Source organism: Pelophylax lessonae (assembly GCF_965119305.1).
Source record: "Pelophylax lessonae genome assembly, chromosome: 2".
Classification (NCBI taxonomy): Eukaryota; Metazoa; Chordata; class Amphibia; order Anura; family Ranidae; genus Pelophylax; species Pelophylax lessonae.
In genome coordinates, this window is record NC_138769.1 from 425,230,000 (window position 1) to 425,243,950 (window position 13,951).

Sequence of the window (13,951 nt, forward strand, 5' to 3'; positions counted from 1 at the left end):
GCTGCGTCCGCTAGAGGATCGCGGGCGCAAGCTACAAACCTCCGCACCTTCCTGTTGAGCCGAGATGCCAACAGATCCACATCCGGGGTGCCCCAATGGAGGGGCAGCTGGTGAAATACCTCTGGATGAAGAGACTATTCCTCTTGATCCAGAATCTGACGGCTGAGATAATCTGCCTGCCAATTTTCCACCCCTGGAATGAATACCGCGGAGAGAGCTGGAACAACTGTTCCGCCCAATGAAGAATGCTGGCCACTTCTATGGCCGCCATGGCACTCTTGGTGCCCCTTGCTGATGGACATAAGCCACGACCGTGGCATTGTCCGATTGGATCCGAACCGGGCTGCCCTGGAGCTGCTCGGTCCAGTAAATCAGACAAAGTCTGATCGCTCTCAGTTGCACACATTTATCGGTAACCTGGAGTTTTTCAGAAGAAATGACTTCCTCTGGCTGAGCATCGGAGACCGAAGCCACCAGACCAGACACTCTCTGGTCCGCTCGCTTAACCGGATCCGATTGTCCAGGGAATCAGAATTTCGATTCCATTTGAGAAGAATCTCCTCTTGGAGAATTCGGGTATGAGACTGGGCGAACGGTACTGCCTCTAAGGAGGCCACCATCAGTCCCAGCCAGTTGACGGACAGCAACATCCGAATCGTTGACTGAATCTTCTGGAGTTTCTCCGCAAGGAGAAACTCTCTTGCCAAGGATGTATCCAAATTTAGGCCCAGATAGTTCAGTCTCCTGGTGGGAACCAGGGATGATCTTTGGAAAAAGCGAAGAAAACGCTGATGCCCTGCGAAGATGGGGATATGAAGATAGGCATCCTAGATGTCTATGGACGCCAGGAAATCCCCCTGATGCAGGGAGGCCACCACTGTTCGGATGGACTCCATCTCTCCCAAGACCAGAATTGGACGCACCTTGCCCTCTTTCCTGGGCATTGTGAACAGGTTCGAATAGAACCCCTGAAACTGTCCAAGGAACGGGAACTACCACTCCTTGTTGCATCAAGTCCATTACTGCCCCCCGCAAAGCTTTTAAGCGATCCGGGGATAGTCGAATATTGGAAGGGAAGAATCGCACCGGTGGAAGTGATCGAAACTCGATCTTGTATCCCGACTGTATGACCTCGCGAACCCCTTTGTCCGGGATTCTGGAAAGCCATGGATCCGGAAACCGGTGAAGACGTCCCCCCACCCCAGAGATGGGTGGGGGCGCACCTCCAGGCTGTATCGGACTTATCTTCAGGCTTGGCTGAGCCGGACTTTTGTTTACCCAACCAGCGCCCTTTGAAACCCCCTAAAGGGGCTTTGGAGGGCTTCGTTTGTGAAACTAAACCAATGGCAACCACTGGCCTAAGGGTTGACCCTATCAGGGAAAAAAATGGAGCGGAATTCCGCTTCCACTTTTCGATCCACCGGATCCCTAAAAGACGGAGCGTCCTCCAACGGGATAACAGTGGCTTTATTTAGTCTGGAAATCGGAGTCCACCACTGGTGGTACCGTCCATCTTTTAATGAGGGATTCCTCAAACGGATAGCGCCTAGTAATGCGTTTGGAAATAGCAGGGGTTCGTTTTCGGACGACCCCATTTGGGCAAGGGAAACCCTTCGCCATTTTGGTAGGCTAGCTAGTACCAAAAGGAATATCAGTCTCAGCTACCTCTGCCGGTGTAACCTCAAGATTTAAGGTTTCCCGGACAGACACAACTAGTGCATCCACCAACGCTTCTTCTTGTGCTATGGCGGAGGCAGAAGCGTCCTCCTCACTGTCTGAGGAGACCGTACCTGAGACAACAGCCCCAGAAAAGGGACCTGAGGCTGCAGTGACCAGCTCACAATCCGTATCTGAAGTATCAGATGAAATAGGGGTAGGCGGGGGTCGCTTTCTTGACCCCCGTCCCTGACAGGCCACCTCCACCCGGGATACCAAAGACTCCAAAACTGCTGATAATGCATCAATCACAAGTGGGGTACTGGAGGGTCCTGCGGCCACCTCGAGGGGATCAGGTGGGGATACATGTGTGGCAGGGTCCATGATTATACAAGACACATGCCAGCAACCAAAAAAATAATTGCAAAGAAAAAAACATTTTTTTTTCTCTTTATTTTTTTTTTCTTAGTCCCCCAGCGCAATAGCGCCCCTCAGTGTTACCTGCTTGGACCCCACAGAGAAAGAGAGAGAGAGACCCCAAGGCTCACCACCTGATGCACAGAAGTTTCTATCAACCTGCTCACAGCACTGTGTGTTACAGACAGGTCTTGGCTTGCTTTCCCGGGTAAAGGAGGCGGCTCCGCCCCTTTACTCGCCTTCCGGCGCCTCCCAATTACTCCTCGAGGCGTTTGGTCATCTCAAACATGGCCGCCCCCATGCTGGAGACACGAGGCTACGCCAAAATGGCGGCCCCGTGCGACCTGCGGGAAAATGGCGGCGGCCTGTGGAGGATGGCAGCGGCTTGTGGCAAGATAGCAGCGGCCTGCGGGAGGTGTATGGCCTGTGGGAGGATGGCGACCTGCGGGAGGATGGCGGCCTGCGGATGGCGGTAGTCCAGGCACAGGCATCAGCCTGTACAGCAACCTTATGTATCAGGTAGGATGCTTATCACCCTATTACATGGCCATCATAACCGTAATGCCAGCCACTGACTTCAGTCATGGTTACAGTGCCCTCATACAGTGACTCCGATAGTCAGCTCCCAAACCAAGCCTCCTGGTTCTTATACACTAAATCACCCTCAAGAGGGGGATCTGTGACATCTGTTAAAGGATAAAGGGGAGACCCAGGATCATACCATCCCATGGAGGGGCCCGCGTCCACCAACAAACCCGTCCGGGGGAGAGGGGGAACATTTTACTCACCATACCGGAACAGGCGGGCACCAACTCCTGACAGAACCCCTCTCCACCGAGGTGGGGGGGCTGTCGACCAATACGGACGCCGTGACTCAGTTTCTAACTGGTCGTCGGCGTCCAGGCGAGACGTTTAACTCGCAGGGTCAGTCCCCGTCCAGTGGGACTATGTCGCAGCCGACCCAGCGCGGAGCTAGGGCCTGCACGCGCTAGTAGGCTGACTGGGGTGACCACTGGACCTCAACATCCAGCCCGTCACCCAGTTTCAGCATACTTGCTTGAAGATCTCACAGGAACAACTGGAGAAAAAAGCTGCCTAAAAAAAAAAAAAAGTTTTTCTAAAAAAATCTTGCCAGGACCAAGGATCCCAGCAAGGAACTTAGGTCCTTACTCCTAACTAGACAGAAAAAACGGACTTCCTGTAGCAGGGAGGGAGAGGATATACCCTCTGGGACTGCCCCTAAGGTGTGGCCAGAACGTTTTCCTTCTGCCTAGTGTCCTACTCCTGTAGAGGGCAGTATAACCCGATTTGATATTAATCAAGAGGACTGCGTCTGTCAATGAGCGACAGAGAAATGGATTTTACGGCAAGTACAAAAATCCAATTTTCTCTTTCGTTCATTGATGGACACAGCGCTCCATAAATCATAACTGGGTGGACATCCAAAATCAGGGCTAAAAGGAAAATGAGGGGTGGAGAAAATAACCCAAGGCTAAAAATAAGAGCCCTTACCCAGGACACAGGAGCCTTAACCGGGTCTCAGGAGCCCCGTCTAAAAAATAAAGGTTTAAAGAAAAAACACCAAGTGACCGCCCTGCAAACTTGCGATACTGAAGCCTGACGACAGAAGGCCCAAGAAGCACTCAGCGCCCGAGTAGAATGCGCCGTGACAGGGAAAGGAGGAACCTGACCTTAATGGAATAGGCCTGAGTCACCGTCTGTCTGATCCATCTGGAGATTGTAGCCGAAGAAGCAGCCAGCCCTTTTCTTGGTCCGTACATAATCACAAAAAGCGAGTCTCACCTCCGAAATGACTCGAGTAGCTGCCAAATACACCCGAATCGCACGAACCCCATCCAAGGTATGCAAAGCAAAGTCCTTGGGATGAGCTGGCTTGGGACACAAGGAAGGCAACACAATGTCCTCATTCAAATGTAAGTCAGACAATTTAGGGCAGGAACGGTCAAGAATTATAAGGAGCCATATCCGTCAACGAACAAAGGAGAAAAATGGGATTTTTGACTTACCGTAAAAAAAAAATTTCTCTGATGTTAATTGACGGACACAGCACCCACCCCTCAGTAGAGTTGGCTTTCTTCTGACACTGCTTGTAACAAAACTGAGTGCCTAGAGCTGATAGTGGGTGTATACCCCCTAGGACTGCCCCATAAGCGTAATCAAGCTTTTTCCTGCCTAGTGCCCTACTCCTGTAGGGGGGGAGGGGGGGGGGAGTATAACCCAATGGTCAAGATGATAAGGGGCTGTGTCCGTCACCCAAGCTAAATTTTGAGTGCCATGGCAAAGACTGAATACTTATGTACATGTGATTTTTTTTGCTTTTTTATTTTTAATAAATTTGCAAAGATATCAAACTTCTTTCATGTTGTCATTATGGGGTATTGTTAGTAGAATTTTGAGTAAAATTAATTTAATCCATTTTGGAATAAGGCTGTAACATAAAATGTGGAAAAAGTGAAGTGCTGTGAATACTTCCCATATGCCCTGTACATAGTTACATTGGTCTAAGCTGGACTAATGTAACTATGTGAAAAAATAACTGGAATTCATCTTTAACTTACTGTCAGGGTTGGAAGTTATGTATAGTCTCCAACGGTAACACATGCAAAAAAACACATGCTAACAGATTAGGGAAGTCTAAGCAAAATCTCTCCAACGTGGTCTCAAATAGGAAAAAAAACTGAAAATGTTTTAGCTCTTCCCAACTTATAAAAAAGCTACTTTTAAAGAACTGCTGTGTGGTGGGTGGGCTACTGCTGTGTACACGTACCTCCTAGAGTACACTATGCAAGAAATGTGGATACGTTTTAAAGTACCCTCATCCCTCTAGTCTCAATTATCTGCATCACTACTGACGACTTCGGAGTCTGGTGTCTTCTGTTTCTACCTTTTTGCAGCCATTGATGATGCAGCCACTCATGCGCAAGCACACACGAGTTGCTTCGTTGAACAGCTGCATTTCCATCATTTTACAGTGCAAAGTTTTCCTAGTGCTCATTTCAACTAATTAAAAAAATGCCAGAAGAATCAGTTTTTTTTTTAACAAAAGAAATTCTAGATATCTATTCTTTCAAAGGACTACATTCTAGCAGTTTTTTTCCTGATTAGTCCAGTTTTAAGTATTAAATGCATACCTTGCTTGAAACCAGTTTAACATTGCCAGATGCCAAAGCAACTGCTGTATCAGCCATAACTTCAGCCTTTATAGATCCAAGTCCACCTGTTGCACTGGTTTTGATGAAGCTGTCTAGTACAACATCTAGAAGATCTGTGATCTATTAAAAAATAAAAACTTGTCACAGCAAGATCACACATTTTAATTTCAGCAATAAATTATCCATTCAATTTTAGCTCATGCAATCTGCAATTTATATGTTAATAGGAGGGCTAATCAAAACAAACAAGATGCAAATGTGGACAGCAAATTGAATAAAAATGTTAAATGGTTTTGGAAAATTTCTATACATCTATATACCTAAAACACAGTGTCAAAACACGCTATGCTGTGTGTGATGCAGGAACATACTTTCAAGATAAAACAAATATAAATCACACCAACTAAAATGACAAATGATAAAAATGTACACACACACACAATTTGCTCAGTCAAAATTGCTCTCTCAAATAAGATGTCAGTAGGATAAAATATGAACCCATGCAGAGAGAAGATCAGGAATGGCAAATACTATAGGACACTATGCATATTTTGGAATATATGCACTCATATGTACAAAGTTGTGTACTCCATTTAAATTACATGCTCTGCTAATTTTCTCAGTGAAAACAAGCTATGACAGCCTCTGCAAAGAGTAAACAAACATGAAAACAGTTGATAAAATGTTAATAGTAGCATTTACCAGATTAACTATAATGGGAAACTTAAAGCGGAATGCAACTCCCTAACATACTCCCCTCCACCTTCAAGCGATGCAGTGGTTAAATCTTTCGCCAACCGCTGTTATCTTCTCCTTGGATGCAGGGTTTTCGACTTCTTGATTTGCCAGAAGGGGATGACATCCTACCACATGTTTGCACAGGAGTCATTCAGGCAGAGCAGGAGTAGGTTGGGGAATGAGAGCCGTGTATGTTGCTAAAACCAACAATGGCACACTATTTCTGCCATTGATACCAATTATGGGTCACTATTCCTGCCATTGATACCAACGATGGGGCAGTATTCCTCCCACTGACATCACTGAAGAGGCACTATTCCTGCCACTGACACCAACGATGGGGCACTATTACTATCACTGACACCAATGATGGGGCACTATTACTATCACTGACACCAATGATGGGGCACTATTACTATCACTGACACCAATGATGGGGCACTATTCCTCTCACTGACACCAATGAGGGTGCACCATTTTCCCCCCTAATACAAATCATGGGGCATGGGTTAATCCCACTGATGCCAGGACATTTTCTTCTCTCCCTAGCCACAGTCCGGCCCCCCTAAAGTTTGAAAAACAGTAAACCGGATCAGACTATCAGATCAGAATATCAAACATAATGGCGCCAATAATTTGTTGAGTGTAGTTAAGATATTTTAAACAAGGAACAGGAGATTTCTAGAGAATACGGAGATGGTAATCTACTCACCTGTCCCAGACTGCCCCATATTTTTGCTTGAATGGAAGGATACATCTGTTTTTCATTAATGGTCATGGTGATCAGCTTATCCAAGATCGCACTGACACGCTGCCTCTTTGCATCATCAGTGAGCTTACAGAACCGAACAAGATTCAACAACCAGGGAGTCATGTATTCCAGACAGAGATGCTTCAGCTCAATGCCTACAAATGAAAAACACAGATGCTCAAATCAACAACTGTGGTATATTTAAGTCCTGCATTTGCATACTACAAAAAAACCTGACTCCAGTTTGGTTCAGGAACCCTTTTTTTTAATGCAAATTATATACTGTAAATCGCAGTACTGGAAACGTTAGGTGATAATTTATTTGAAAGCGCAAGACCACCGTTTCCTTCAAATGCCAAATTAGTTAAAATGAAGTTTTTATACAGTAACTGTCAGTACAGTTTCTGAAAAAGGTGGTGGTGGGGGTTCCAAGCCCCCTCCTTATTTGAAGGGCCTCACACAGACCTTTAGATGTGAGAGATTTATTGCTCAAACTGTTTTGGGTTGCTCCACGGAGATGACTGGGAAAGCCTCCTAATGCAAGCCTCCTTTCAGTTTTTTTATTGCCACATGTTAAAATGCTAGCATTCCCAAAGATTAAAGTAGGACTGCATGACACTGTGCCACACTAACATTTTTTTTTAAAGTTCTTTGCACTTATTTTTCCATATGTCAGATCAGCCATTTTATTTGAATTGCATTGTGTGGCTTGAAACAAGGCAAGCCGATGCATTTAAGGAAATGCATATTAAGTGGATGATGTATTTAAAAGGCACTCACCGTACATCAAAAAGAAACCAAAAACCAGGACAGACTGTATATTGTCCGAATATGGTGATATAGCAACATGAACTACATATAAAGCTTGGTTCAAAGTAAAGACTTTTTCAGTCACACTTGTGGAACACCCAAGATAATTCACCGATGAGAAAAAACTTTACTGCATAAAATAAATAAGTCTGTTAACATGACTATTCTTTTTACCAACAACATACTGACATGCATACAAGTAGTAAGGACTAGGTAAAAAAAAAAATCCTCATTTTCCAAGTAAAACATGAGATTTTAGTCGCAAAGTGGGCATGATCTATTGTCTAATGTAAGCCATAGAACAATCAAAAAATTGTTCGAAAAACTAACACATAGTCGGGAGAGAAGATGATATTGCCATCATGTAATGACCAAATTTCAAACGGTAAATCGTTCACTGGACATTAATTAGTTTCTCATTTGATTTTTGCTTTTGGGTCACATATGCAGTACCATTGTTTCAATTTTTAACAGGTGAGAAACACATTAACCTTTCAATCTGTCATCCGTTCCGCAAAAGTTTTCCAAACTTTTCCTTCGATTTTTTTTGTCCCAAAAACGTCGCAACCGATTTTCGATTTGTGCCCATTAACTGAACAAAAAACAAACTGTCCAAATTGTGTATGGGCATCATTATGAGTGGATCGCCTGTTGCTGCAAGGCATTACTTAAGTGGAAACGTACGAAAACCCCGTCTCATTCCACACATTTTTGGCTATCTTCTGATTGTGTCTAAAGCTGCATACACACTATACAACTTTAGTTGTTAGATTTCCTTTAGATTTACCTTCAACTATTTAGTGCAAGGGCCTGCCTGATTGCATACAAAAGAAAAGTGTTTAGGTCTGAGCCCATATTATATGGTTTTGGTAAGTCTAAAGGAAAAAAATCGAAAGAATTGTATAGTGTGTATCCAGCTTAAGGCCCGATTGCACCTGACAACAAGTCTGACTCAAAGTATAACTAAAGTCAAAACTGGAGGGGATTAGAACGCTTGTCTGTTTTTCTTGCTGTCTGTGCTCCCGTTAAGGAGATTCACCCTCTCTATTTGTCTTATTTACCAAAATCATTGAAAGTGAAAGTAAAAGAAAATCCCAAATTTTGGGTTGTCCCCAGAAAAGTAATAGAGGGGAAATCTTCCAATGGGGACACTAGTTCTGGTGACCTGGGGTCCCCAAGAAATTCAATTTCCAGGGATTTTCCCTCACTTTGTGTTTGACTATGGGACAAGAAGTGATAGGAAATCTATGCAATGGGACACAGATGGCAAAAACTCAAAAAAAAAAATCTGACAGGGGTTAGAATCCTCCCTTGCTCTATCCAAAATGAAGAAAAAAAAAATGCCTATAGTTCTACTTTAAGGAATTTTTAAAAAAAACACAAAATCAACCATTCATAACTAAAAAGCAGAAATGTATCAGTGCTCATCAGTGGTCATCAGTTTTTTTTACATCCACTACCAATGCAAAAAAACGATGAAAAACTGACCATTTGTCAGTTTACATCCATTTTTTGTCCTATCTGTTTTTTTTTTTTTTTTTAAACAGAAGAAAAAAAAATTAGATTTTTGTATTTACCGTAAAATCAATTTCTCCAAGTTCATCGTCGGACACAGCGCTCCATAAATCATAACTAGGGGGTTATACTGCCTCCTACATGAGTAGGACAAGGCAGAACTAAAAACACCTGGCTACACCCATGGGCCGCCCTCAACTGGTATATAACCCCCTCTCTGCTCTAGGTAATGAGTTTAGTAGCAAGCAGTATTAGAAGTCTATAGAGGGGTGGGTGCTGTGTCCGTCGAACTCAGAAAAATGGATTTTAGGGTAAATACAAAAATCTCATTTTCTCTTTCATTCACCGACGGACACAGTGCTCCATAAATCATAACTAGTGGGACATCCTAAAGCAGTGCCAAAAGGAAAATTAGGGGTGGAGAAAACCCAAGGCTAAACATAAGAGCCCTTACTAGGACACAGGAGCCTTAACCGGGTCACAGAAGCCCCTTCTGAAAAATAAAGGTTTAAAGAAAAAACACCCCTCAAGAGGGAACAGCCCCTCCTAAACCGCAGCCTGCAAAACTTTGTGGTCAAAAGAAGCATCCACAGATGCCAAAGTATCTACCGTCTAGAATTTCATGAAGGTATGCACAGACGACCAAGTGGCCGCCTTGCAAACTTGCGATATTGAAGCCTGACGACACAAGGCCAAAGAAGCCCTCAGCCCCCAAGTAGAATGCGCCGTGATGGGAAATGGAGGAATCTGACCTTTAATGGAATAGGCTTGAGATACTGTCTGTTTGATCCATCTGGAGATGGTAGCCGAAGAAGCGGCCAGCCCTTTTCTTGGTCCGTACCTAGCCACAAAAAGCAATTCTGACCTCCAAAAATACGTTGAAAGATTGCCAAGGCAGACACTTGGCCCTTGACGGTACTTAAGGTCAACCTTTGATCAACACCCTGTTGTAAAAAGGTTAAGATCGGATCCACAAAAAAGGATTAAAGGAGGAGCGCCAACTGACTCACACCAAGAAATGTACGCTTTCCACGTACGATGGTATATCTTGCTGGAAGACGACATTCTCACCTTCACCATAGTAGGGATCACTTATCCAGACAAACCTCTATTCCTCAGTACCTGGCTTTTAATAGCCAAGCCATTAAAAACAGTGACTGTAATGAAGGATAGTAGATCAGCCCTTGGGACAAGTGGTCTTCTCTGAGAGGAAGCCCCCAAGGGAAGTTTATGGTCACTAGACTGATTGGAAGATCCTTTTCCTTGATTCCTCGCATGAATTGCGGAAGAAGCCTGAGCCGAGGATGATACTGGCCTTACCGTAGCCCTTGGATGCCTTCGGCGTCTGTCAGAGGACCCCGTGACCTCGTCACGAGTTTGGGTATCCTCCTGTGGGGCTGAATCTGCTAAAAGGAGCTGCATGTAGGACTGTGCAAACAGAACGGTCTTGAAGGTGGATACCACCAGACTAAGAACCTGTATGCAAATTGGGAGAGAGAACCGTCTGTGTGACAGCAGCCAGTGAATTATGGCTTGTGGTTCCTGAAATTTGTCCAGAGGAAAGACCACCCTGGTCAGAATTAAAATCAGACCTAGGTAAATCAATTCCCTGGATAGGGATAGGGGAGACCTTAGGTAGCTCAGACATCACCTGAACCTTTGCAGGAATTAAATCCACACAAGGAGACTCGGGACCTAAAAAACCTGAAAAGGACAAGCTGTCTCACCCTTTCTGGACACCCCCAAAAGAAACATTTTGTGGATATCCTTGACGCTCACCAAAGAAGTCCACGGGACGAGAAAAAAAGCGAATATGTCCCCCCACCCAAATAATGGGGGGGGGGGGGGGGCAGACCTTCATGCTTAAGGAGTCTTGTCTGCTGGTCTGGGGAAGCTAGAACTAGGCTTACCCAACCAAGGTTGCTTGGAATCACCCAGGGAAGATTTAAAAGATCTATTTCCCTTATTCTCAGTCCCAGAAGCACAACATAATTTTCTATGGGCTGAGAAGGAGGGCACCCGTCTGCGGCAAGGCTCCTTCCCTTTCCTTGACTGTGGCAGGAAGGTACTCTTCCCCCTTGTGATACCCTTAATGAGGTCATCCAGGGTAGCCCCAAAAAAGGGAATGCCTTGAAAGGGCAGATCGATGATAGCTTTCTTAGAGGCTTGGTCTGCAGACCAATTCTTAAGCCACAGCATGCGCCTAATAACCACCGCTGAAACAAAGTTTGGACAGCACAGGAGCTGTATCCAAAGCTGCATCACAAATGAACTGCAGCCCATGGACCAAATGGCCTGCTAAATTAACATAAGCAGTGGGAACCTGCTTACCTCCCAGGCCCTGGAGCAAAAGTTTGGCCCAATTGGTTGGGGTCTAAGACACCAGGGCTGAGGCAAAGACTGACCAAAATGCCGAACCAGCCATAGTAAACATGCTGCGTGCCACAGCCTCCACTTTCTTGTCAGCCGGGTCCTTAAAGAACGGGGATTCCTCTACTGGGATCATGGTTCCTTTATTCAACCTGGAAACAGGAGAGTCCACCACTGGTGGACTAGCCCACTTTTTTTAAAAAGGGACTCCCCAAAAGGGTAACGTACAGCAAAACGTTTGGGGACCACAAAGGGTAATTTTGGTTGTTCCCATTCCTTACAGGAAAACCTGTCAAAATAAGGCAACACCTTTGGAGTATGATGCAACTTGTGCGTACCAAACGACACAGCCAGGTCCGTGGCTACATCAGCCACATCCTCCATTATTAAAGTTTCATGCACTGCAGTGATGAGTGCGTCTACCATTCGCTGCTAGGACCATGGAGGAATCATCCTCACTATCAAATGTATCAGGGGGTGTGATATTAAATCCCCCTTGACGGGCAACATCCAGGGAGGCATCAGGCTCAGAATCAGATAAGACTGCTTGAGCAGGGGAAGGCGGGGGACAATTCCTCCTGGGCCTTTTTCCACACGCCACTTCCACCTGGGACACTGACTGCAGGACCGCTGTCAGTGCAACCATGGGAACATGGGAAGCTGGAGTTTCAAGGGACCTGCCACCTCCATGAGGGGGTCAGTGGGGGAGATGTGACCTTGAGGCTCCACAAGGAAAAGAAGACCTTGCAGTACAAAAAATTGGATTTTGTCTTACTATAAAATCCTTTTCTCTGATATTGACGGACACCGCTCCAGAATCTTCTTGACCATTGGGTTATGTTGCCCCCTACAGGAGTAGGTCACTAGGCAGGAAAAAACTTTACCACCCCTATGGGGCAGTCCCAGGGGGTATACTTCCCACTTCCTGCTATAGGCATTCAGTTTTGTTGCAAGCAGTGACAGAAGAAAAATAACCCATCTCAATAGAGCGGTGGGTGCTGTGTCTATCAACATCAGAGAAATGGATTTTATGGTAAGACAAAAATCCAATTTTCTCTGACTGATACAACTCCCACGTTTTCCCAAAGCAGTGAAAAACACAGCAGAAAAAAATTCCCAAAGGCTAAACCTAGCCAACTAGGTAACATGGAACTCAACCAGGAACAACTGGAGCTCACCTGAAAAAAACATACACTCTCAAAGAGGACCAAGTCCTCTCAAACAGCGGCCTGCAAAACCTTGCGGCCAAAAGCAACATCTACTTTGTAGAATTTTGTGAAAGTGCGCACAGACAACCAAGTGGCCACCTTGCAAACCTGCATCACCGACGCCTGAGGCATTAAGCGCCCGCGTAGAATGTGCATTAACAGGAAAAGGAGGTGTCAGGTATATTGGGGGTGATTAAATAATAGAAAAAAATGTATTTTTGTAAAATCTTACCGTAAAATCCTTTTCTCTTAAGCTCATTGACAGACGCAGTCCTCTTGATTAATAACACATTGGGTTATACTGCCCTCTACAGGAGTAGGACACTAGACGGAAGGAAAACGTTCTGGCCACACCTTCGGGGCAGTCCCAGAGGGTATATCCTCTCTCTCTCTGCTACAGGAAGTCAGTTAGGTCACAAAGCAGTGTCAGAGAATTTAACCCAACCCAACTCAAAAAACCGAGGGGCGGGTACTGCGTCTGTCAATGAGCTTAAGAGAAAAGGATTTTACGGTAAGATTTTACAAAAATCCATTTTTCTCTGTCGCTCATTGACAGGCGCAGTCCTCTTGATTAATATCAAATTGAGACGTCCCAAAGCAGTGCCACAAATGAGGGGTGGGATAACAGAAAAATTTAAATCTAGAAGGCCCAATCGGTGCCGACTAGAAGTCTTTAAAGGCTCATTAAACTAAAGGATAAGACTCAACTGAAAATCCAACGGAAAAAAACCCTCGAGGTAGACCACCGGTCTCCTCAAATTGCGGCCTGCAGAACCTTGCGGCCAAAAGAGGCATCCGCCGATGCCATCACATCAACTTTATAAAATTTTGTAAAGGTATGAACCGACGACCAGGTAGCCGCCTTGCAAACCTGGACCACTGACGCCTGATGGCGGAAGGCCCAGGAAGCATTAAGCGCCCGAGTGGAGTGCGCCTTAACAGGGAACGGGGGATCCCGACCCTTAATAGAATATGCCTGTACCACCGTCTGTCTGATCCATTTGGAGATTGTCGCGGCAGATGCAGGCAACCCCTTTTTGGGGCCATCCGTGATCACAAAAAGTGAATCCGTTTTACGAAACGAGTCCGTAGTCTTCAGGTATACCCTGATTGCCCGAACCACATCCAAGGAATGTAACGCAAACTCCTGAGGATGACTGGGCTTAGGACACAGGGAAGGTAATACAATATCTTCATTCAGATGAAACTCTGAAACCACTTTAGGAAGGAAGGATGGATTCGAACGAAGAACCACCTTATCCCTATGAACCACCAGATATGGGGAACGACAAGATAATGCGGCCAGTTTTGAC

General features: G+C 45.3%; 1 protein-coding gene across 1 annotated transcript in view; it reads right to left on the reverse strand.

The window, feature by feature from the left end:
• Positions 1-13,951, reverse strand: part of NF1 (neurofibromin 1) — a 585,707-nt gene that overhangs the window by 155,983 nt on the left and 415,773 nt on the right. Inside the window, exons 39-40 of the mRNA XM_082247714.1 lie at positions 6,697-6,890; positions 5,226-5,366 (exon numbers count right to left, since the gene is read on the reverse strand). Coding sequence (XP_082103840.1) covers positions 5,226-5,366; positions 6,697-6,890 — 335 coding nt within the window. The remainder of the gene's footprint in view (positions 1-5,225; positions 5,367-6,696; positions 6,891-13,951) is intronic.